At 35.9% G+C, this 24,285-nt stretch overlaps 1 protein-coding gene across 2 annotated transcripts in view; it reads right to left on the bottom strand.

Annotated features, from left to right (window-relative positions):
• Nucleotides 1-24,285, bottom strand: part of unc5ca (unc-5 netrin receptor Ca) — a 345,163-nt gene that overhangs the window by 157,336 nt on the left and 163,542 nt on the right. For both annotated transcript variants that reach the window (XM_028456479.1, XM_028456480.1), the window contains exon 3: nucleotides 2,738-2,881. In XM_028456479.1, coding sequence (XP_028312280.1) covers nucleotides 2,738-2,881 — 144 coding nt within the window. The remainder of the gene's footprint in view (nucleotides 1-2,737; nucleotides 2,882-24,285) is intronic.

Raw genomic sequence — 24,285 nt, 5'->3', positions numbered from 1 at the left:
ATAAATACACAAAATGACTCCCAAATATAAAATTTGTTTTACAAAAAACACACACAAAAATGCAACAAAAAATAAAAAAATCTACTCCAATAACTCACAACATTACTACAAATGTACATAAAACCCTGAAAAACATACAAAACGACTCAAAATATTGGATTCAGTGGAAACAATTGAATTGTGTGAATTGTTACTATAATGTGCAAGTTTTATGGCGTTTGCAAAGTAAATTCAATTAATGCATTCATGTCTGTATTTGCGTTATGATTAATGTCTGTAACTGAGAGGGAATATTTATGCTTAACTCATTCAGTGCCAGCCATTCTCAGATTTTCTACCCCCTCAGTACCAGCCGTTTTTGAGCATTTTGACTGATTTTAAAGACCCACAGAATATTTTCTACTATGACTATCTGAAATATGACACCAGATTCTGAAAGATTGAAGTCTCTACTTTCATAAAAAAAAAAGGTTTCTGGCTTGTTTCATTCTTTTGTAATCAGCCATTGAATAGAGCAATTTTTACACAAATCTTCAGTTTCAGAGCATAAAGCTGAGAAAAAAGCCTTTTTGTAAAAAAAAAAAACCCTGTCAGTGACTTTAAAGCTTTATTTTTTTGCTTTAGTGACAACTCTAACATCTGAACATTGTTTCCTTATATAAAACAAAAAAAAAAAAACACAGACCAGGCTTTTGATGATAAAACTATTATTATTTATCCATCTGGGTCAGAGTTGAATGGATTTCTTACTGTATTTTTCCGTTCCTCCAACTTTCTCTCCCGTCAGTCTGTACACACATAACTTTCTCCTCCTCCCGGACATACAGAGGGTCACTGCTTTTTTATGGTTTTATCTCACAATCGCCACATTATCCATGAATTCCACACTTGCTCTGGTCGGAGTGTGCGCTGCTGGGAACGTCAGCTCTGTACGTAGCGCCATTTTCTGTCTCGTAAACTCCTTTCCTCTCTCTCTCTGAGCTCTGATGAGCATGGATGATCTCTCATCCAAAGGTGCACTGCTACCTCCTACATGTCACCTATTATTTTGCTATCTGGCTCACAGGCTGGGGGTATTTTGTACCCACCTCCACACCCCCCCTCCTCCCCCTCCCCCCGGACACGCAGGGATGACCCGTTTGGCCCGGTTAGTTGATGGTTTTATCTCACGATCACAACATTATCAATAATCCACTCAGGTCCACACATGTTCTGTGTTAGTATGTGGTGCTGTGAGCTGCTGGATACATCACAATATCACTTCATAGCACCATTATCTCACTTCTTTTCCTGCTTCTTCCTCCTTTACTGGCTAGCATCAGTGGCTAATCTCTCATCTAAAGGTGCACTGCTGCCATCTTCAGGACACAGTTGGTCACTACAACACTACACAGCTTAGATATTGATGAGAGACCTCCGCCAGGGTGTTTTCTAGTAATCCCCGAGAAAAAAAGCAAATAACGAGATATCTCGTCAATGGCACTGAGCGTTTGGATTTCAAATGACGAGATGTCTCGTCAATGGCACTGAATGAGTTAAATAAATATATATAAAGAAATATATATATAAATACTGTATATATATCGGGACGCTCCCATATATATATATATATATATATATATATATATGGGAGCGTCCCGATCCAATATTTAAATGAATAATTGGTCTATTAACATAAAAAAAGTGTCTCAGATTTTATCATCAGGTCAAACATTCAGTTTTAGGGTTAGTGTATCTTGAAAATCTTTCAACCAAATCAATTCTAATTTGGGGTGCACGTTCATGAATCTCACAGAATGAACCATATTGATTGATGTTGGTGACCCCCCTCCTTTCCTCTCATAAACATATTTATTTACTGATTTTTATGTCTTTTTTGTAATGGATTCTCCTGAACACAATCCTCTCTGTCTCAGAGAGTTGAATATCTGACAACTTTACCGCAGTGTTACGGTCCAAATAGTATCCAGATAATTTGGTGACTGGGTGGACTTTTGATACCGGTCCGGACATAAAAAGGAGCAACGCATAAGTCACATTACTGGTGAATTGAAACAAAATCAAAACCAAAAAATGGATGTTACGTAAAACATGCTCATGGTTTGTGAAATCAGAGGTGGTGTAATGAATCTACTGGTGCTCCTTGTTTCTTGTGATCAACTTCCGTGTGTGTTGTCAGCAGCTGTTAGCGGTACTTGTAACATGCAAAAAAAAAATTTATTGCTAAAAACCTACAATTGTTTTTGCAAAAGTGTCAAATGGTAGAAGTTCTAACATCTAATGTTCCTCACACCAGCCTCACAGTTGATAGTCAGGCACCAGATTATTTGCATACTATTTGGACCGCAACACCGCAAAACAAAAAATAAACGTAGGTAGCTTTTTACAGAAACATCCACACACTGTATGAAAACTGCTGAAATAAATCCTTAACAGTCCTATTGTGTGGGGAAACCTGCTCCAGGACCTGGGAAACGAGGTGCAGCCGACTTCGGTTCTCGCTCTAATTTCCTCGTAAATATCACACAAACAGAACAAGTTTAAAAAAACAAACAAAAAAAACGCTGCTTATCTGGTTTTTTTGTATTTCTCTTTTGGTTTTAAATCAGTAAAACCCAATAACCACACTGTTTATTTGTTTTTTTGATTTGGTGTTAAAGACGGAATAACCAAAGAACGAAGGCAAAAGGGATTTAGATATAGTATTGTGAGGTGTGGGAGTTTGACTTTTACTCACATGCAATGCGAACATGTGCTTTGCGGCTTTTGGTGGTTCCAGCAGAGCTCCAGGCAACGCACTGACACCAGTAATCCTCAGGACCAAACAGCTCCTCCACTTGCTGTCGGGTTATCTCTATGCTGGCTTCTCTCACCACTAAGCCTGCAGATCAGAGAAAACAGCACAATTACACTATTTATTTAACATGAAAGACATGAGCACCTGAACAGTCAGAAAATTCTGGATTTTAGAAAGGCACTGAAACAAGAACAGATATAATCTGAAGCAGTTTTAATCAGAGTGTTTCTGTGCTATAGTGTGGCCAATATTTTTAAGCAGTAAACAAACATCAGGGTTAGTTGTATCACATGCAATTGCTTTAATCGGGAAAAAATTAGGATTCACCAAATTTACTCTTGTATTTGGGCCATATTATGGATAGTACATTTGTGCCTTTATTATTCAATTAAAAATGCAAAAAAAAGAAAAAGAAAAAAATAATTGAATTCCCAAAAAATTGTGTTTCAACACTTTTTCTTTGGTTGAAGTGAAAAAAAGTTTTGAAGCTCTTTTTTTGTTGAATGGATCATTTACGCACAAACATTCCACAATGTATTTGTATTTATAGAGTGAAAGTATAAAATACAGTGTTAAAGATTGTGTTGTGTTTTAATTTTACAAATAACATAATAATGAGAATTTAATGATGAAATAAGATTTTTAGACATTTAAGGTGACCCCATTTAAATTCCAGGCGATCCCAAGGTTAAAAAAAACTGGTTTAGCTGTTAGCTGTTAGCCAAGCTAGCTACACGCTCACGCACTCGCAGCTATAATAAACATGCTTAGGGTGTGTTGTAACATTTTTCTTTTTTAATATGACGTGCCATAAGAAAAACAGGAACAAGTCGGCATTAGAAAAACTGAGAAAAAGGACAAAAACATTCATTTTCTGAGAAAATAGTCATTTTCATGTTTAGCTAAATGTGCTAGTTTAAGTTATGAAGAAATCACTCCATGATTTAAATAAATGTATCCGAGGATTTAAACGCTAAACTTTTGTCTTTAAACGTTTTGAATAAGAAAATACAGGTGACACATGTATTCAGAGCCTTAGTAGAGTTACATACTGCTGCACTTTATGTTTTTGTAATAAATTAATCATTTTTAAAGCTGATAATTGGAGTTTCTGAGAAATATATGTTCATGTATCATTCTTTGGAAATGCAAAAAAAAACCTTACTAGTCTTTTACTATGGTCAACAGCCGGTGGTCATTCATATACATTATTGTATATAAGTCCCTCCTTCGTCCATAGACCCCTATACAAATGGAAAAAAGCGCCGGCTTCGCCCAGCCAATAAGCTTTGACTTCCTGGAGCGAGCCACTGTCAATCAAAGTGAATACACCGTCACAACAGCAAACAGGTATCACTGAGCGTCATGGAGGAGCACCCCCAAACTCCACGATGACCAACGTATAAAGCTTCTACTAAAAAAAAAAAAAGAAAAGTTTGTGGATAAACGTCTTTGTGACCGCAACAGAATTTATCACAGAGCTGCTTTAAAAAGGATTCTGAACTGACCAGGATTTGGTGACATTTCTCATGGACAGGTAATAAACATGTTTGATTTAAAAGTTATGGCACTTTAAGTATAAATGTGTAGTTTTCGTTGTTATGTTTCACAATGCACAAATGTAGAGGCGGGGCATTGAGACGTTCTCTCAGAAACTCCGAATAGCAGCTTTGAATTTTTTTTTTTTTTTTAAATTTTGGGACAAATGTAAGTCGGATTTTGTTAAAAAAAGTTTGCTGCAAATTGTGAAACGATTTGTTTTGTTTTGGATTTTTGTAAAATATTACAAAATTGTTAAATTGTACAAATGTTACATGTTTTAGGATTAGTTAATAAAGTTGTTATTGTTAGTGGTGCATGTTTTTAGGTTACTGCTAGTTTTTCCTTATTTTCTCAGCCCAGTGCTTCCCAACCTTTTCACATCACATTTCTTAGAATTAGTTTTCTAGAAAAGTTTGTTAGTGTTTTACGAATATATATAATTTTAATCAGTATTTAATTTAATTTGTATTAATTAAAGACATTTCAGGGAACCCCATTTTAATTCCAGGCGACTCCACATTCATGTTCATTCTTTCCACATGTACAATTTGAGGGATTTTTATTTTGCATTTCTATCCTTCATCTCCTCTTTCTTCTCACACTTTGAAGGCAGCAACCATTAAATAATAGGACAGAAGTTTAAAAAGCAACTCTGCTGCTTCATCTACAAGGAAACACGTCGAGTGAAGAAAACGCGGCGAGAAAACGGAAATAATAGATGAACTGGGGAAGAATCATTTATGATAGAGGAGAATATACAAGCATAGGAAGGGCGCGGAAAGCAGAAAGCTGAGAGAAATTTCAGGGAAATGCAGGAAAAAAAAAAGTAATTGAATAGTGACGAAAAAAGAAAGAGTAGGAGGGTTCAAGGATGGATAGATTAAAGCGTAGAGAAAGGTTACGCTCACAGAGTGGAAAGGAAAAGCGGGAGGTGAAGAAGAGAAATGGTAGTGAGTAAAGTAATAGAGAGCGACATGACAGAGGAAGACAGAATGAGAGATGGGAGAGGGTACCGTTATGTGAAGGGAGAAGGAAACGGATAAGGAGATCTAAATTAGGTTTGGGGAAAAATAGACACTATTGAGTATAGATGAGTCACATGTTATGAGCAGAAATAAGGACATAATCCTCTATAACTTAGGAGTTATTTTGAAGTTCAGCTGTGTTACAAAGCCTGTAAAATATGTCTATGAGTTTCCACATAACATACTTTTACGGCCAATGGAAAGGCAGTGAGTATAAGTATAAGTAACCAAGCACAGAAGCAAAAGTGACAAAGCAAAAGGTAAAAAAAAAAAAAGTGAAATCCAGGGAAAGTAGTGAAGCAAACTAAAGTCAGTAATGGCGAGAGAAGAACCACAAAAGTTAAGCAGAAGTTTGTGGGAAAATGAGAGGACATTGTTCTTGGGTTAGGAAGAAAAATATGATGGATTTGATGGAACATAAAAATGGAAAACAGGGAAAATAAAATAGGACCTTGACTGATAAGTAAAGCACCGGTACAGGTCAATGATGAAGTATACAGTATTTGCAGCAATTTCTGCAGATGACGAGCCTTGTTTTGCCGTTTCAAAAATGATTTCAGAGTACGGTTCCAAAGACATTTCAAATGGCAGGGAAAACAGAAAGATAATACATGCTCTTATTTTGAAAAGAAAAAATTTCCGGCCTCACCATAATGAAAAACGAGCGTTTTTTTTTTTTTTTTCTTGTTTTGGTCCTCCAGTATTTCTGCTTTTTTGGTTTTAAAAACAAAAATTGAAAATGAAGTGATTTTTAGGTTTGTGTACTTTTTGTTTCCAATGAAACAAAAATCATAAAACAAAAATATTGGCCTTTTTTAATATATGTAGAAGGTGTTATTTACAAATAAAAAAAAGCCATTTTCCATTAAAATATAGCTATAAAATTGGATTTGGTGTCTTTTTTTCTAATGGATTTTCATATTCCCAGATAAAGACGAAGAATCCAATATATGTTAACTAAACATGTAAAAATGAGGGGATATCTGTATTATTACAGGGTGAACAAAGTGAAGCAGTATTTTAGCTTTTCCCTTGATTAGCTCGTCTTTTGGTTCAACAGCAGCAGATTTGGTGAGCAGGAGGTCCTGCTGACGAAAATCAATTTTCGTTTCAGAATTGGAAATAAAATGAATGGAAGATACACGGACCTTTTTAAATGTTTGTTTATTTCTTCTGGACTCTGATACATAAACATGCCTTGAATTTCAATTTAAGTTTTTCAATTTGAAAACAAAAATCAAATAACCACTTGTTTTTTGTTTTTCAATTTTCTTTTCTGAACGGAAAATGCAATGACCAACATATACACTGACCAAAAAACAAAAACTTCACAGAAGCAAAGGAATGACACAGAGAGCGCATGAAGAATGAAAAGGAAAGTGACTTTTAAACACATTTCTGCTTCAACATATTGCTGGATGTTTATTTTGGAGTTTGCACAGAAAGATCAGAATCCGGCCAAAATGTAATGTCTTATGGGGAGAAGTGAAATCACAGAGAAATCCTTAAACAAACTCGAACACAAACAATTTCAAGTGTATGACTTTTCTACTTATCAGTATTGATGCACCCAAAGGTGGACTGGGACAAAAAGCCCACAACAGCTTTGTCTGCTCTGAGGCAACCAAAAGATCTACAAATATTTACTAAAATCACGATAAAGCCATCAATAACGCTCAACATGTGGCTTTTTATGTCCTAATTTGAAATATTATTTTTGCCACTTTTAATCCAAATAAAATAAGCTTAAAAACCTTCCCTTTCCTAAATACTGTTTCCTTTTTCCCTACATGTTACCTCTTATTGTTCACATTTTTGCCCTTTTTCACTATTATGTGCCACATTTTACTCATTTAATCTATCGTTTACCATTCCATACTACTTAGTTCCTCTTTCTTGCCCAGTTTTTGCCACTCTTGACAGCTTTTGGCCCATTTCAGTCACTTTTTGCTCTTTTCTTGCCACTCTTGCACCATTTCATGCCACCTGTTACTAATTTTTTTTTTTCTTTTTAGTCCACTTTTTACTTTTATCCATTTTTTCCTGACCAGGTAAAGTAAGCAGATGGTTTGCCCATCCCACCCATGAGGTCCCGCCCCCAGCCTGGCTCATATAGTGATTGACAGCACTGTTGGCCTCTCTGTGCCTGTCAGCCCATGATTGATTGACAACGACAAACAATAGATATGTGTCGATGGTCGCTGGGAACACACCGCTAACCAACGATGAGTGGATGGTCGGCCCAATTGCAGGTACTGAAATTTAGAAAATAAAGAAACTTGCACCGCCCCACATACGCAAAATAATCATTTGAAGAAAAAATTCAAAATGTTGCGGACCAGCCCACTTTGGGTCAACGGCCCACCAGGACGATACCTGGTATGTCAGATGACCAGTCCACCCCTGGATGCAAACAAAAACTATGTGTCAAAAATGGTCCTAAAGGGCATTATCGGTTTTCAGCTGAAACACTTTTCTCACCGAAAAACCAGACAGGAAGCATTAATATTAATTTATACAATCACAATGCTTTCATTTTAGTGAGGTTAGTACACATTTATACCCATGAATGCAATGGTATATTCCAAAGCTCTAAAATAAACTGTTCCTGGACAAAAATTGATGAAGTTACCTGAGGCTTAAAAAGTCACAAACCGTGTTTGCTCCTAATTTTCTTTAAATGGAATTATTCCCCTAAAATGTCCCAGAATTTAATACAAATTGGTCACAAAATCAAGGAAATCTAAGATCCCGCAGGGACTGATATCTGTCACCTATTGATTGGATATTGTTGGTGCCGTACATATTTTAGATACTATTACAAACTAGGGCACATAAATGATAAAATTGCTCAATTTATTGCCAAAAATCTGCAGCCCACTTGAGATTAAAGCGGTCCGTATTCAACCCTTGAACTAAAATGAGTTTGACACCCCTACTATAAAGCGGATGTTCTCCACCTCTGAACCTGGTTCCGCTGGAGATTTCTTCCTATAAAAAAATAGGTTGTTTTTTCTTGACACTGTCACTAAATGCTTGTTCATGGGTTCTTTCTTTCTCTCTCTGAAACTCTGATCATCGCTCCAGATAAAAAGATTCACTTGATTAAAAACTTCCGTGGTGATCTGGGCTCATCGGTGAAAACCTGCCTCAGAAACCTTGGTTTTGTGTTTGATCAATCAATGTCTTTGGAGGGTCACTGTCGTCAACTGTGAAATATCTCGAAAGTGAAGAATCTGTTGGAAAAATCGGATTTCGAACTGATGATCCACGCATTCATATCGTCCCGCATTGATTATTGGAACTCTGTTTTCTCCTGTTTCAACAGGAGACCTGGCGTTCCAGGCTGTGGCCCCCAGACTCTGGAATGACCTGCACCAGTACCTCCGGGAGCTTAACTGTGTGGACTCTTAAGAATCATTTGAAGTCTGTGCTCTTCAGAAAAGCCTTTGATTAAATGGATTTTAATTGGATTTTTAAACTTTTATTATCTTTTTTATCATTTTATGATGCTGTTGATGTAAATTCACTTTTGTTTTACTTTCCTTTTATGGTGTTGCTCCTGTTGTTTTAATTTCTCCTCTGTTCTGTACTGCACTGTGTGATTTTTATCTGAGAAAAGTGCTTTATAAATAAAAATTACTTACTTCTTACTACAGACTTTATGTTTTGTTAAAGCTAGGGTAGGTAATTTTCGTCAGATACACTTTTTAAGTTCATGGTTGAAATTGTCTTTATGTCCTGACAGAAATTAAGATCTTATGTGCACTGAAAAAGGAACAAAGAAAATCTGTCATCTGTAGCAGCTGTAAATCTGTAAAAACTTGGACCAATGGAAAAAAACGAACCATTTTTTTTAACCAATCATGTCTCCCTGTCTCCCTGCTCGTTCTCGATCCCTCGCATGCACGAGCACACACTGAAAGCAGTTAAAACAGAGTTTTTAGTCACTTTTTTAACATATAAAATAATTAAGTTTAGTGTTTACCTACTGCTGAATGAGACATGAGACAACGACGTTTCTACACAATACAAGTGATGAGCTGAGCTCCTCTTCTGCAGCAGCTGTGAGCATGCATGTGAGTGACACGGAGCACAGAGGGGAGGGGCAAGGAGGGTTATCGAGGAGGCTACATTCAAAATCATGCTAGCTTTTGAAAATTTCCTACCCTACCTTGAAGCACTCTGAGATGACTTTGTTGTAATTGGCGCCAAAAATGAAATAAAGTGCATTATTATTTGCTAAAAGACTTTTCTCACCAAAAAAAGCCGACCGAAACAGGATGTTGTTATAACGTGAGCAAACAACGTGGTCACCGTGTGCGCTTGTCTGGAAACGGACCAACGTGTCCTTGGACTCACGGAGCGGCTGTATTTCCACACATCTGAGCACTAAAGCATCTTCTGAGCAGAGTTTGAGACGGAACAGTAAGTTTGTTTTATGTTTCAGTGTCATGTCGACACAGTAGTTGTGCGTCAACCATCACGGACCCCTACACGGCAGCCTGACACATGGTTGCACATCAGCTGCATTAAAGTCAGCGCACATTTCACAGAGATCTGGACTTAAGAAATAATACAGCTGCCGGGAAAGCAGAGAACATGTTTGGAGACGAGCACAAAGAGCTCACAGAGTCACTGTAATAAAGCACATAAGCTGATTTTCATCAAGAACTTAAATGGACATATTTCATTTGACCCTTTCAGCAGCCCAGTCAGTTTATAGGCCTGGACAATATTATTTAATGTATGAGTGGAGTCAAGTTACACATTTTAGTTTTTGATTTTATATTGTGCGTTCATGGAATGTCAGTGTTAAAAAAATATGTCCATGTTTCTAATTGATTTATACTTTGGAGCATTATTATTAATTTATACAATTGCAATGCTTTAATTTTAGTGAGGTTAGTACACATTTATACCCATAAATGCAATGGTACTAATAATTATATATTAATTTATTTTGGTTTTCAGTTTTTGGCCAAAAATGTTCATTTTGGTGGATCCTTAAACACAAGAAATCACAGTAAGAATGAAGTAAAAACACTTCTACGCATCTGTCTAGAGGACTCCACATCCAACAATGCACAAAACTGACAATAAACCGAGTGTTTACAGATATACAATCTTTTGAGGAGCAATTTCAATCTTTGACATCAATTTCCACGACAATGACCTTTGATTTATTGATCTATGAATTATGTCTTTATCTGATGAAAAAAAACAAAAACGTTATTGTCTCCAGCAGCTTTAAGTTAATCTATTTACTGCTTTGAACTGATAATACAGCAGTACTTTGTCCACTGGGCTCCACAAAAAACATACAGAAAACTTTTAAAGAGGACGAACTAGATGTGATTTAGTCGAATGTGCTACAGTTGATAGAAATCAGCCACAGTTTTCTCCAAAATGGTCCAACGCTCCAAGATAAATTGTCCCTGGACAAAAATTGATAAAGTTACCTGAGGCTTAAAAAGTCCCAAACCATTTTTGCTCCTATTTTGTTTAGATGAAGCCCTCAAACCACTCTCAGCAGTCTGTTAGGAGGAGACAGGCCTTGGACCGAGGTCTGTATACCATGACAGAAAATCATATCAATCATCCTGCTGCTGTCAGCTGGTGGAGATGAGGGAAAGGAGGCGGATGAAAAATAAAGAATACGTATCGAGAGATGTGGATACGCTCAGAAAATGTTTTTAGCAAACGTGAAATTGCACAAAAATGATTTATCAGTAGTATAAGACCCAAAACACACAAAAACTACAACAAAAACGCACAAAGTTAAAGGAAAATATAGTGAATAATAAAAAGAACAGACAAACAACAACAAAATACACAAAATCACACAAAATGATGATAGAAATGATCTTGATTAGAACTTGAACTGAAAATACAAAGATCAGTCTTTGTTCCACATCAGAAAAAACTAGATAAATAATCTTTTCAGGAGGCACTGAATATTGTTTTGTTCACTTATTTACAAAATGAGATTCATTAGAATGTGTTTTATCAGTCATTAATTCCATTATTATGCTCTATAGTTTTACATATTTCTGAGTAATATTTAGTAGTCGGACATAAGGGGGACTTGGATTCAGAAATAAGAGAAATGGGTATTGTTTGAGAACCACTGGTATAAAGTCATATATATATATATATATATATTTTAGGAAAGCTACTTGTCACTTGGGTAGTGAAGACATAAATGAATGTATCTGCTCTAATAGGCCTGTGTTGTTGCTTTTCTAATGAACTTAGAAAACTGCTGCGTCTGAGAAACATGTACGTGATGGAAAATAAATCTTGTCAAAAGACCCAAAAAGATGAAAAATACTCACAACAAATTCTGACGCCTACGTTGAATCTAATACTTCAACCTGCCTTTCAAAAACAACTGATAAACAAGCTCTGGATTTTCTTTCAAGATGATTTACCTCTCTTTCAAAATAGCATGTTCTTCTTCTTAACTTAATTAACTTAATATTTAAGACAAACTAAGGCAAGATTGAAATAACAGTAAAAAGTAGCAATAATGAATCAATGTTCAACAGCAGATTGGTCTGTTAGCCTCTTTATTACACTTAAACAAGGACTGAATATCTAATATTTTCTAGTTTTTTTTGACAATTAGGTGGAAAAAAAACAACTTGAATGCAAAAAAAGTTTGTTTTTTTTCTCCCGTTTGTACCATTTGTAAGTGTTTCAAACTTAAACAATATTGTACAGATAGATAGATAGATAGATAGATAGATAGATAGATAGATAGATAGATAGATAGATAGATAGATAGATAGATAGATATGATAGATAGATAAATAGATAGATAGACCTATTCACATATCTATAGATAGATATAGATAGATAAATTAACAGTATTTAGCAGCCACACAGATGCTAAAAGGCAAGTTACTAAAAACAATAAAAAAAAAAAAACACAATAAACAAAAATGGGTTAGTAACACATACAATAATACAATAATAAAATAGTGTAATGCATTATAGTAGTGCAGTATCAGTGTAAGATTTTAGAGAACTGAGCGTAAACCAAAGTTCTAAATCTGATCAATAATCGAAGAAGAATTGGTCCCAGAATGAGTTAAAATGACATATATCTGCACTACATGTAATCTGATTACATGGGCTGAGTTTTTTGCTGCTGGCTGACTGGCTGTTGGGGGTGTTGGGGGTGTTGAGGGGGTGTTCAGTAGGTGACCTGGTGCTTTGACCTCCCTGAGCAGGTGCTGCTGCTGAATACATCATTTCCCACAGGGATTGGTTCAGATCCCGTGGCCCACACCTCACAAGACAAACGCAGCTATAGGTCAGTATTTATAAAACCTGCTACGTGAGGAATGCCAAAGACAAATGTGAGGCCACTGTTCATAAGGGATGTGTTTTTACCCCTTTTTATGTGTGTTTTAACCAAACAATAAAAAGATGAATTATGTAGAAAACTTATGGGTTGATCTACTAAAAGTGTTCAATTGCTACTACGATATAGACATTGCAGGGTATCTAATAATCGCTACTGTACCATGCTAAATATTAGGAGGAAAAAACACATACACATTAATGCAGCATGCATAGTTGAAATGATCAAACCTGGAACTGTTTGTGGGTATATGTTTATCATGTTCATGTTAATGTCTATGGGAAAACCCATGTATATGCTCATGCTAACATTTACCACGATCGGCTGTGATTTATATAACACACCGTTTATGCTTAACTTTCACTCTTAGGAGTGTTATCAAACAATACACTTAAACATATGCATATTTTTTTCAAGCTCAAAATACAAGAACTTAGTTTGTAGAGACCAGTAGGCCATGGGTTTTCAAGATGGCGACTTCCGACTACTACGGCAACAGAATGAGGTCAAAACACACAAACTCACCCAGAGTAAAGAAAAATGGAACAAGGGCAATGACTCCGTAAAAATTATTTGCCGTTTCTCATTTTCGAATTCCATCAAGGTATTGATACCCTGAAGCCACACACTGAATTTTGTTATCCTGTCTTAAACACTTTCTGAGAAAAGCTGTCCACTTTATCTAGGACGGACGGAGCCCAAACCTATGTACCTCTCCCACTTTGTGGATAATAAAAGACAAAAATATATTTAAACAATGAATTGAAATCAAACTATATCATATATTATACAACAGCTAATTCCGACCAAGTGATTTGATTGGACGACAGACATTCAGAAAGTGCTGATATAGAGCGACAACAGCACCGGGACTTGTTACAGATCATATCACTCCGCTGTACAGCTGATCTAAAACTGCAGTACACTGTGTGCTCTCTACTTATGGAACTATTTTTGTTGGCCGAGCCAAATAATCAAAAAAAAAAAAACAACCAAATCATAATCTCTTGTCAATTATTACTATTAATTAATAAAATGCACCTGTACAACAACTGTTGTATAAAAGCACTGGAGGTCGTGCTGTACCTTTCAACACAACAGCGCCACCTCTCATGTGATAGACCTAAAAAATAAGCAGTGTAAATCTTGCGTGAGGAATAATGAAAGACGGTGTCATTTGATTTGAAGTCTACCGACCAATGATGACATCATCCTATCTGCCTATGAACGACAACGTCTTAAGGCTGCAGAAACCAGGGAACAGGAGGGACGGGTTAAAAAACGATGCTACGTCACTGATTTAGACTTGGGTTGGATTGAAAAAGTCGGATAGTGAGCGTGTGTTGAAGTGAGGGTGCTTTCACACATGTCTCCATGCTTCGCTTCCTCAGATACTCAGGTCTTTTTGTGATATGTGAAAGGTCACTGAAACTCTGGTGCGGAGCAAACATCGGAGACCGACCGTTTCGCCTGCGTTTCGTCGCCTTTCGCCTTCAGAAAGTTTGGTGCGCTTGGCAAATAGAATGTGTGGAAGCGGACCAGAGCAAATTAAAATGCAACAATGTTGCAGATTCACAGCCTGAATTGCACCAAGTCCACCAGACAATGTGTGTGAAAGCACCCTGATACAGGCAGTTTGTTCTACCGTCTAAAAATAAAACATGTCATATGAGGAGACCTGTAGCTCATCTTCAAGAACTGCGGCACTTTCGCTGTTGATGCAGCAATTGCAGATCAATATAATCCATAGGACGGTTCCTGGCCTCGGCCAAGGTGTCGTTTCGGACGGATATGAGGAGTGTAAGGGATGGACAAATGTTCAAATCCCTACAGTTATTAAAATGCATATGGACACAAATAAATTAGGAAAGTTGATTCACGTAACAGTACTTTCATTCATATTTAATTTTGCTTTCACCCATTCAGCATGACTACATTCTCTATATTAAACACTTTAAGCTGCCACCCCCGAACTATTACATGAAATCATATTGTATGCTTTATAGATCAATGATTCAAACAGATATTATCCATGTGATATTGGAATGAAGTAAAAACACAAAAAACAAAGGAAGGCCATGCACACACTGAACTTCAAATCACAACAAATGTTAGCGTTCAAGATGATGTAATGGTCAAATAAGGTAAAAGAGACGCAGTGAAAATAGTAAAATGAGTAGAAGTGGGACTGAAGGGGAAAAGTGGGATTGAAGAACGTTGGAGAATTAAAAGGAAAAGAGAGAAACATTAGAAGCAAGTGAAAAAGAGAGAGAGACAAAGACGAGAAGAAATCAATAGAAGTAAAATGGCAGCGTAGGAGGGAAAGAGGTCACAAATCACGCAAAGCCAATACTCTGTGTGCCAATAATGTAAGTGTGTGCGTGTGTGTAAGTGTGTGTGTGTGTAAGTGTGTGTGTGCTGGTTCACAGGTCAATGCTAGCAGACTAATAACTATTCACACTTAAGCTAATGGAGACAAAGTAAGTAACCTGGTACACAATATGTCATTAGCACACTTCATGGCTAATGGAGACATACTGGAGTCATGGATACGTTGGTTAAGCAAAGCACTGGAGAACCACAGCTCACGTTTCAATATGGGATCTTCTCACCTTTAGTCACATTATTATAGCTAGAAATATGGCCAGTGTCAGTGATATTAATGTGTGTGTGTGTGTTATGAAATGTGTGTGAAGGAGGAGAGTTTATATTGAAGCACTAGTGAAGGAAGTGATGGAATAAAGAAGTGTGTTACGAACCTTCACGCACACAATAACAAAGACTCAGAGGGTCAAATTAGTCATTAAATAAAAAACATTCCCTGTGTGTTTATCAGTGATTCTTTTTCACTGTTTGCATTAGACCTGCTTATCGACACAAACAACTGCATTACACATATTTTATTAAGCTTTAATCAATCAAACTTTATTTATAGAACACCTTTATTACAATGAAATTGTAGAGAAAGGTTAGAAACTAATGCACACACAAGTCATTTAATAAAATAACAAAAAATATGATAAAAAAAGAAAGAGTCAGAAAAAAGCTAAGCAGAGACTGAACAATATTGTATTAAGTTATAACAATTAATGAACAACAAATAAAATGCAGATGTTTTTAGTAGGGCTTGGACTTTAATGCATTATTTACAAATTCATTATTTTTCTTCCATTCCAAACAGCGCAGAAACATTCTCATTTCATGAGTTCCCACCAGTAATACTGACACACAGTCTATAACACAGTGTTTTTCAACCTTGGGATTGTGACCCCATGTTGGGTTGCCTGGAATTTAAATAACGTCACCTGAAATGTTAAGTGATTGATTAAATAAATAATTACTGATTAAAAAGAGATAAAAAACAATTATTAAATTTGTATTATTATAAAATCTATACATTCTTATCTATTAATCTATATATTAAATTATTGTATAAATTCTTTAAGCACTACATGATGACTATCATAGTAATTAGTGCTATATAAATGCAGTTAAATTGAATTAAATCATTATTATTAAATTATTTTCATAATTAAACGCAACACACAATTTTAAACACTGTATTCTAGACTTTCACTTCCTCAAATGTAAAATCTACTTCAAATAAAATGCAGTATAAACATATCTGAGCTGGTGCAATTCAACACTAATTTTGGCTACTCCGTATCTTTAACATAGTTTAACAAATAATATTATTATTTGAAAAAAATATATATTTCTTGATTTTTTTTTACTGTAATAAGTTGTTTTTAAACAGTTTTTTAATTTTAATAATAATAATAATAATAATAATAATAATAATAATAATAATAATAATGTTCTTATTTCTCATTTATTATTTTTATTGATTCAGTCATAAACTAAAACCCATTTACATTGGAAAAATGTCGCTTTTCGTGTCAAATACTATGTGATTAATTTAGATTAATTGAGATGAATTAATTAAAAAATCTCCAAATAATTAGATTTTTTTTAATCGAGTCCCATCACTAATTAATGTACAAAAAAACTGCAAAAATACACAAAATGTAAGAAATGCACACAAAAGGACAACAAAAATAAACAAAAGGAAAACATAAATACACAAAATATTAATATCCACTATATATATATATATATATATATATATATATATATATATATATATATATATATATATATAGAGAGAGAGATTTTACCAATTTGAAAGAAAAAACTTTATGTAAAGCTGATACTGACCATGAAATGAGAGTTTTTCATGTAATACTATTGTAGAAAAGTGTTGGCTTTATCCAGTTTTTCACCCCTAGTGTTTAATCCAATTAAAACGAGTGCAGTGATGTTTGTTTCCCCTGAACAGAAAAAGCTATTAACCACTCCCTCTTGTCTTTGGCTTTCTTCCATTTGGCAAAAGTAAATACACGACAAATGACATCAGTCCAGCGGGAAAATCATTGCCACTGCATAAAAAACAGAAGTTGCAACTTTGTGTAATGACAAAATGCTATGATCCATTATGGTCTTTTACTGCAGCAACGCAGAGTTGTACTCAGACACCTTATGGAACTGGTTTTATTCATCCTGCAAATAATGTTAAAAATGATTTCTATATCTATGTAATACACCTCAAATCAGCAAAAAAATAATAATAATAATGAACATGGGTTATGTTAATTAACACCTAGTAATTTTTACCCTCATCACAATAAGTAACACTGTACTGTCACGTGTTATTCTGCAAACAAAGGTACGCCAAAAAAAAAGCTGAACACAGCTCATTTTAGGACAATTACAGTATAATCACAGGTGCACCAAGATACATATGTTATTCCTCCATCTAAAGTAAGATTTGATTAGTGCAAGAATGAAAGGGAATTAAAGTGTATTGCATATATTTCTTTATTGGTGCTAAATTATAATATGTGGCTTTCTTATCAAATATGTGACCAGTAATAATGTTTTTTTTTTTAGCAGATATTTCTTCGTAAATTACCTTTTACATTACTGATGCCACCCTGAAATGGAACAGGGCTTTTTACGAGTTAAAATAAATAATATTTATGTTTTTTCCCTATTAATTAACAAACTTTATGAAAAAAAGCTGAAGTATGTTTTATTTAAGTAAATTGTGTACAGTTGTCCCTCACTATAACGCGGTTCATGTTTTGCAGCCTCTGTGTTTCGCAGTATGAATGTGCATTGTGTTCTGTGTCCTGATTGGCTTAGGGAGAACCCACACATTGTGTTCTGCGTCCTGATTGGCTTAGGGAGAACCCACACCATGTGTTCTGCGTCCTGATTGGCTTAGGGAGAACCCACACATTGTGTTCTGCGTCCTGATTGGCTTAGGGAGAACCCACACATTGTGTTCTGCGTCCTGATTGGCTAACGCTGCGTTCACACCGGATGCGTCACAAAATGTTAGTGCGACCAGATTACATGGATAGATGCGTCCCAGATGCAAAATCATTCCTGTGCGGCAGTGCGGTTTGATCCGCACGTCAAGAGCGTTGGCCATGGGAGCGCGCACCAGATTTTTTGTCATATTCGCACATTTGCAGGAGTCAAAAATATTGAAGTCCTGCGACTGTTTCCCATGACGAAAGCCAATCAAAGTCTTTGTTAATGAGGCCATCAACATGGACACCGGTCTGTTCACCCATTCAACCATGGAGTAGAAGCTGTGTGTGACCACCTGGAGCTGTATGACACAACCTTTAAAACCAGGACCAGACTAGGAAGGAGAATCAGTGAGGAGGTGGTAGTAGCAGGTAAAACTTCTCTCTGTAGCACTGAGCGAGGTTAGCATGAGCAGCTAATCACACCGGCTTTTTTCACTGGTGGTTTATGTTTATGAGAGGAGAAAAAGGAGAACATCTCCTCGCTTCAGCAGGCAGTGAAACTCACTGAGTTGGCTGTGTCGCTGGTGGGCGGGGCTTTGCTTCAAACGCACATATGAAGCAAATGGGGAAATTTTTTGATCCCGCGCACTCTGAAGTGCTGTATGTTTGCAAGTTTTCTCCCTGACAAAACCCACAATGTCGACGTCTGTCTGACAAAAGTGTATAAAGTGTGTGGTTGGGTTTTACAGAGTTAAAACATGTATAAAATAATTGTTAAAAATAAAGCTGACTACTTTGCAGATTTCACCTATTGTGGGTTATTTTTAGAACGTAACCCCCGCGATAAACTAGGGACTACTTTATTTAAAACAGTCATGCCACATAATTGCCTGACACAGAAGAATCAATTAAACACAACAGATGAAAAGGACGTGAATGTTCATCAGAATTCTTGTAAATCACCTTGATAATAATTTAAGAAACAGGTGGAGTGGTTAGGTTAGCTGTTCAGCCTGTTACCATGGTGATTTAGCCATGTAAGATGTTAGCCAGCATTGTAGTACAGGACACACCTAATAAATCCCGGAATTGACGGGATAAAAGGAAATCCAGTTTCGTAGTACAGGCCCTAAAGTCAAAGATGAAGTGGATAAATAGGTTTATTGTGGTTTTTACTGATAGCACTGATAGCCTTTGTCTTTTGTGTAGTTACCTTGTTTTACCTCAGACCAAAGGCTTGCATGTTGTTTTAATTGTGGTCTTTACCCTGAAGAGAGAATTATCTCTGTGTATCTGTGAACTTTTTTCTCTGTGTGTTAGCTCTACGATATACTGATGACACTCTGCTGTAAGTAAACTCAAAATGTTGAGCTGTGTAAAATAATAGACACCGTATCTTGACTTCAACACAAACACTAAATGCATTTATGCTTGTGTGGGAGACAAAAAAATGCAATGTACTTGTATAACGACAATAAATATATGTTTCCACAGATGAAAAAGCCACTTGATGTCAGTTCCCCACAGTGAAACTCAAGATGAGTTACAAATTGCTTTGGGTTTCAGGTTTTGACATTTACTTTTGGGTTTGTTTGTTTGTTTGCTTTTTCATACAAAATCTGTTCGTTTTGATAAAAGTCAGCCTTTTGTTCAGTAATCGTTCTTTCCCTTTTCAGGAATAGGCTGAGCACCATCACTGAGGAAGTGATGAAGAAAGAGAGAAATAGAGAGCGAGGCTGAAAGGGTGCAGCAACAATCTGTATCATGTGTCTCCACGGTGTCTATTGGCCTTTTCAGCCTCCTCACACATCTCTCCATCATCATCCCCTACTTCTCTAGATCAGGTTTTCTCTGCTGCTGATGCTGCTTTCTCCGATTTCACTCAGTAGGAATAAGAGAACGCATAACAGCATGAAGCAGAGAGAGAGGAAGAGGAAAGAAGAGAGAATAATACAGAGACAACAGATAAATAAATGTAGTATCGAGGGTCATAGCTTCTAGCTGTGTGTGTGAACCAGCAGGAAACAGACTGGAACTACTCACAGGGTGTATTTTTACCCCTCGTACAAACAAACAAACAAACGCACACAGTGAGTTCACAAAGATCCGAGCATGCAGCGTGTTTATGTGTGACTTAAGAAATTTCAAAATCACATTTGTCTGCAATCGTCTTTTCTTTGGTATTTTTCGTTGGTTCTTTGGATGCATTTGGGTAAAAAAAAATAAATAAATAAAAGAAAAACTAAAAAAAAAAAACTTTGGTCTATGCCACAGGTCAAAACCTTAATGCTAAACAAAAAAAAGACTCAAAATTTGAAACATAAATGTGTTAGGTTAGACTTATTTTGGTATTTTGTTGAATACCTGAAAGAGGCCAAGGCCAAATGATGGACAAAAAAATAAAATAACTTGAATTAGCTTTAAATTTGAAAGACGGCTTTTATTTTGAATATCAGCTCTGAACCAAGGCCTCACAGACTTATTAGAAAAGCCCTTATAATAAGTTTCAAAGGAAGCTGCTACATCTCAGTTTGGGAAAAAAGAAAGTGACTGTATTTAATATGTATACTTTTATTCAGCTTTCAACTACTTTATTCACTCTATTCTAATGGACAAATAACTTATTTTTTTTTATTTAACCCTCCTATTATCCTTGGGGTCAGTGTGACTGCATTCAGTATTTATCATTCAAAAAAATTATGGTCAAATTTCATGACTTTTCCTAACTTGACGGGTACAATCAATTAAGCATAAAATCATCATGTTGTATTTTGTTGAATATCTGAACACGTGTTGGATACATTTGTGGTCCTCTGGAGTAAATTTAATCCCAAGCTGTTTAAGCACAATATCCTCATTCTGGAACAGCTCTTTCACAGTGAAAGTGACGTAGAGGAGAATGTGTGTGAGACAGAGGATTTTATAGTGAATAACCCCAAACAGTTTTCTTTTGAAGGCAAATATCTTCAATTTGACCCTGATGGTAAAATGTGTTAAAAATATTTGAGGATAATAGGAGGGTTAATACGTTTAATTTATACATGATGAAAGGTGTTTTTTATCAACACATAATTTTAGTTCAGGGGCCAAATACGGAGCAATCTGATCAAGTGGGCCATGAATGAGGAACTTCAACATTACAAGTGTAGACTTTTACGTTACACCTAAAATACAAAACATGCAATAAAAAAAAAAAATAAAAAAATGATCATATCCAATTTGAGGAAAATTGAAGGAGTTTGTAAACATTTTTAGTTACTTCAACTGTTAAAAATGACTGCAATCATGTGGGTATAAGCAGTTGGGAAACTGTTTCATTTACACAATGAGTCATGTTTTCATTGTCATTTTAACTTTCTCCTGTGGACCAAAGTGGATGCTCTGAAGGGCCAGATGTGGCCCCCGGGGCATGAGTTTGACACTTGTGAATTTGAGGATCCCCAAAATTGTCCAGATTTTTTATATTTTTTTTTAATGTTTTACCAAACTGGAGGATTCAAATGTCAGAGCACTCGAGTTTGATAAATCACTCTTTTTTTACCAATACGCCCATTTGATTTATTTTCTTTATTTAACAGAATGACTTCAATGTTAAATATGTTGACTTGAAGCCAGATGGGAGTTTTTGGTCCATCACATAACTAAGTGTCTGATTCTCATTCTTGGGAACATCACGGAGCAGATCGTCATCCTGCTTGTATAAGCCACAGAAATCCATGGATCATTAACTGAAACAGCCTTTCTCAACGGCACACTGTGTTTGGAACACAGCAGCTTGCATATGACTATGTTGGGGAGGAAAAATAATAAATGACATGCAGCTGCAACATGATGTCAGTAATGAACAGTGGGAGATGGGAGGAAACAACTGGAGGGAAAATATGAATGAAGTAATTAAATGATTACATCTTGTAATTCCTCCTAACTGACTAGTGGCGACTAGAATGCAGTGGTTGCATTGTAGCGATAATATTGCACTATATGATATATGATCTGGGAGATTAAAATGGTTAGACTAGCAAATAATAAGTTTTTTAATCGAGAGAAAACATTATTTTATACATAACGCTGACAGTTACAATTACATTTTCAATTATCAGAATCAGAATTCCTTTATTGATTCCAGGGGTAAATTGCTTTTGTTACAGCCACAGGGGAAAAAAAAAAAAAAAATCACAAATAAAAGAATAAAAACATTAACAAAGACAATTACATGTTCATGTTCAATTACAATTCAATTACGATTACAGTGACCAATATTTTTTACAATTACAATTAAATTATGATTGAGTTGTCAATTACTGTGGTTCAATTACAATTAATCACAATTACTGAGCCTGAACTTAATAACCAAATAAAAGTTAACCTTTGTCTTGTGTTAGCTTTCTGTTAGCATCTCTAATGCTAACTGGTCCTAAACCAGCTGTAAAATACACTAAAAACAAATATCTATCATCTCATTTATTTCCTATCTATTTACTACCTTATTAGGCTTCCTAATAAATGAAAATATAGGTTTTAATATTTTTGGTGTGGGGGCGTCTGAGCCTTTTTTGTGTCAGTATATCCCTAGATTTCAGTTTTTTAAATGGTAAAATGTGGGAGAGCTTGATATGAAACATATTGTAATAAGTGTAAACTACATATGTGTAGTATTGTACATAGAACTGTAACACTGGTAACAGTGCCAATTTATAGGGGAAAAAAAGTATTTTTAAAGTAGTTTTTTTGTTTTTCGCTTTGGCTGAGCAAAATAAAAAAACTGAGCTGAGCTTCATACTGAGAATGTGGAGGTCTCACTTTGTTCATTTTTCTTGACCTTAAATATGACCTTGAGCAAAGGTCAAGGTCACACATTGAAAGGGAATGTTGTTCAATGGTACCAGTGGCCAATTTGTAGGGAAAAATATATACTTTTTTTTTTGGTGACGTCATGAACTTTGACCCTTCCCAATCTTTTTACTGGTAGGTCGTACAGCTTTGGTCCATCAATATGAGCTTTTAATAAATGTAAGCATCAAACTTGTACAATAAATGTTGGTAGAGATATGGAAAATATTGGTTTTTGACACTTGGCGTGACCTTGACCTTGACCTTATGGCTCCAAAAAAGGTCGACTGCATATCCTTGACATTGTCCCTATAAGATGACATACATGTCATTAGTGCTGCATTAATAGGAGGAGTTCTAGGACAAAGGAGTTGCAGAAGAAAAATAAGAACTCCTACAAGAACAATGTATTTGGCTATTTGACCTAATTCCAATGCCAAATACAATAACGCCATACTTGAAATTAATTATCAATTATGAAATTATAATTCAATCCAACCGTGGTACCGACGGAGTATGTGAATTCAGTGTTCATCCATAATTCTATTTCCATCGACATAGTCTTGTTCTGATGTTGTATTTCTCCGTCATTAAATGTGCCTTTTTCCAACTGTTCTGAGACAGTATCTAATCACTTGCTGTGGGGTTCTTGTGCTCATTATGAAGCTGCTGTGGACCCATGAGGACAGTTCAAGTCAAACCTTGGTCTGAGAAAGCAGCTTGTGTACATCTTTGTCTGGCTGCCAGAATAACAGCATGATTCATCATTACCTAGCCAGCAGAGCTGTTCATGTGCTGTCAAGTGACAAGTGTGGAACTTTGGCTGCCCTCCACCAGTACAACACTGTGGATCCTATTAATGGCTCCTGTGAGCATCACGGTGGTGGGGCGGCTCCATACACATGTTTAACATGTGACCTGTCTCTATAGGACAATCTGATTGGTAGTTTTAACTTGTTTACTTGTAAAACAAATGCTTTAATTAAAGAAAAAAACAGCATTGGAGCTAGAAATATCTAATCATTTTAAAATGGAATAAAATAAGTATTGCTACATGTGAATCATAGTTAATGCTTCCAAATAACAGATGTGACAATGACGTGACGCCTAAAAATTCTGTCTAACGGAATTTTTTTTATTCACAAAAAGGTTTAAATATTCCTTTTATTACTTGTCTGCACATGCTGTCAAATTGGCCCTAATCCTCTTCCCAGACCCTCCAGTTATTTGCGATGTTGCGAAAGCAACTATGAATACAAATTCAGGCAATCGCCGCAAATTCTGCGCGGCCCAACCGATCTGACTAAAGATTCCGGTCGATTCCAGTTGCCACAACATGGCTTAATTCTGTCTGCCCTGTGAGCCACAACAACATCCGAAGCCAGCAGCCACCATCAG

This window comes from Gouania willdenowi, chromosome 9 (genome assembly GCF_900634775.1).
Source record: "Gouania willdenowi chromosome 9, fGouWil2.1, whole genome shotgun sequence".
NCBI classification, from domain to species: Eukaryota; Metazoa; Chordata; class Actinopteri; order Blenniiformes; family Gobiesocidae; genus Gouania; species Gouania willdenowi.
This window is presented reverse-complemented; position numbering and strand designations above follow the sequence as displayed.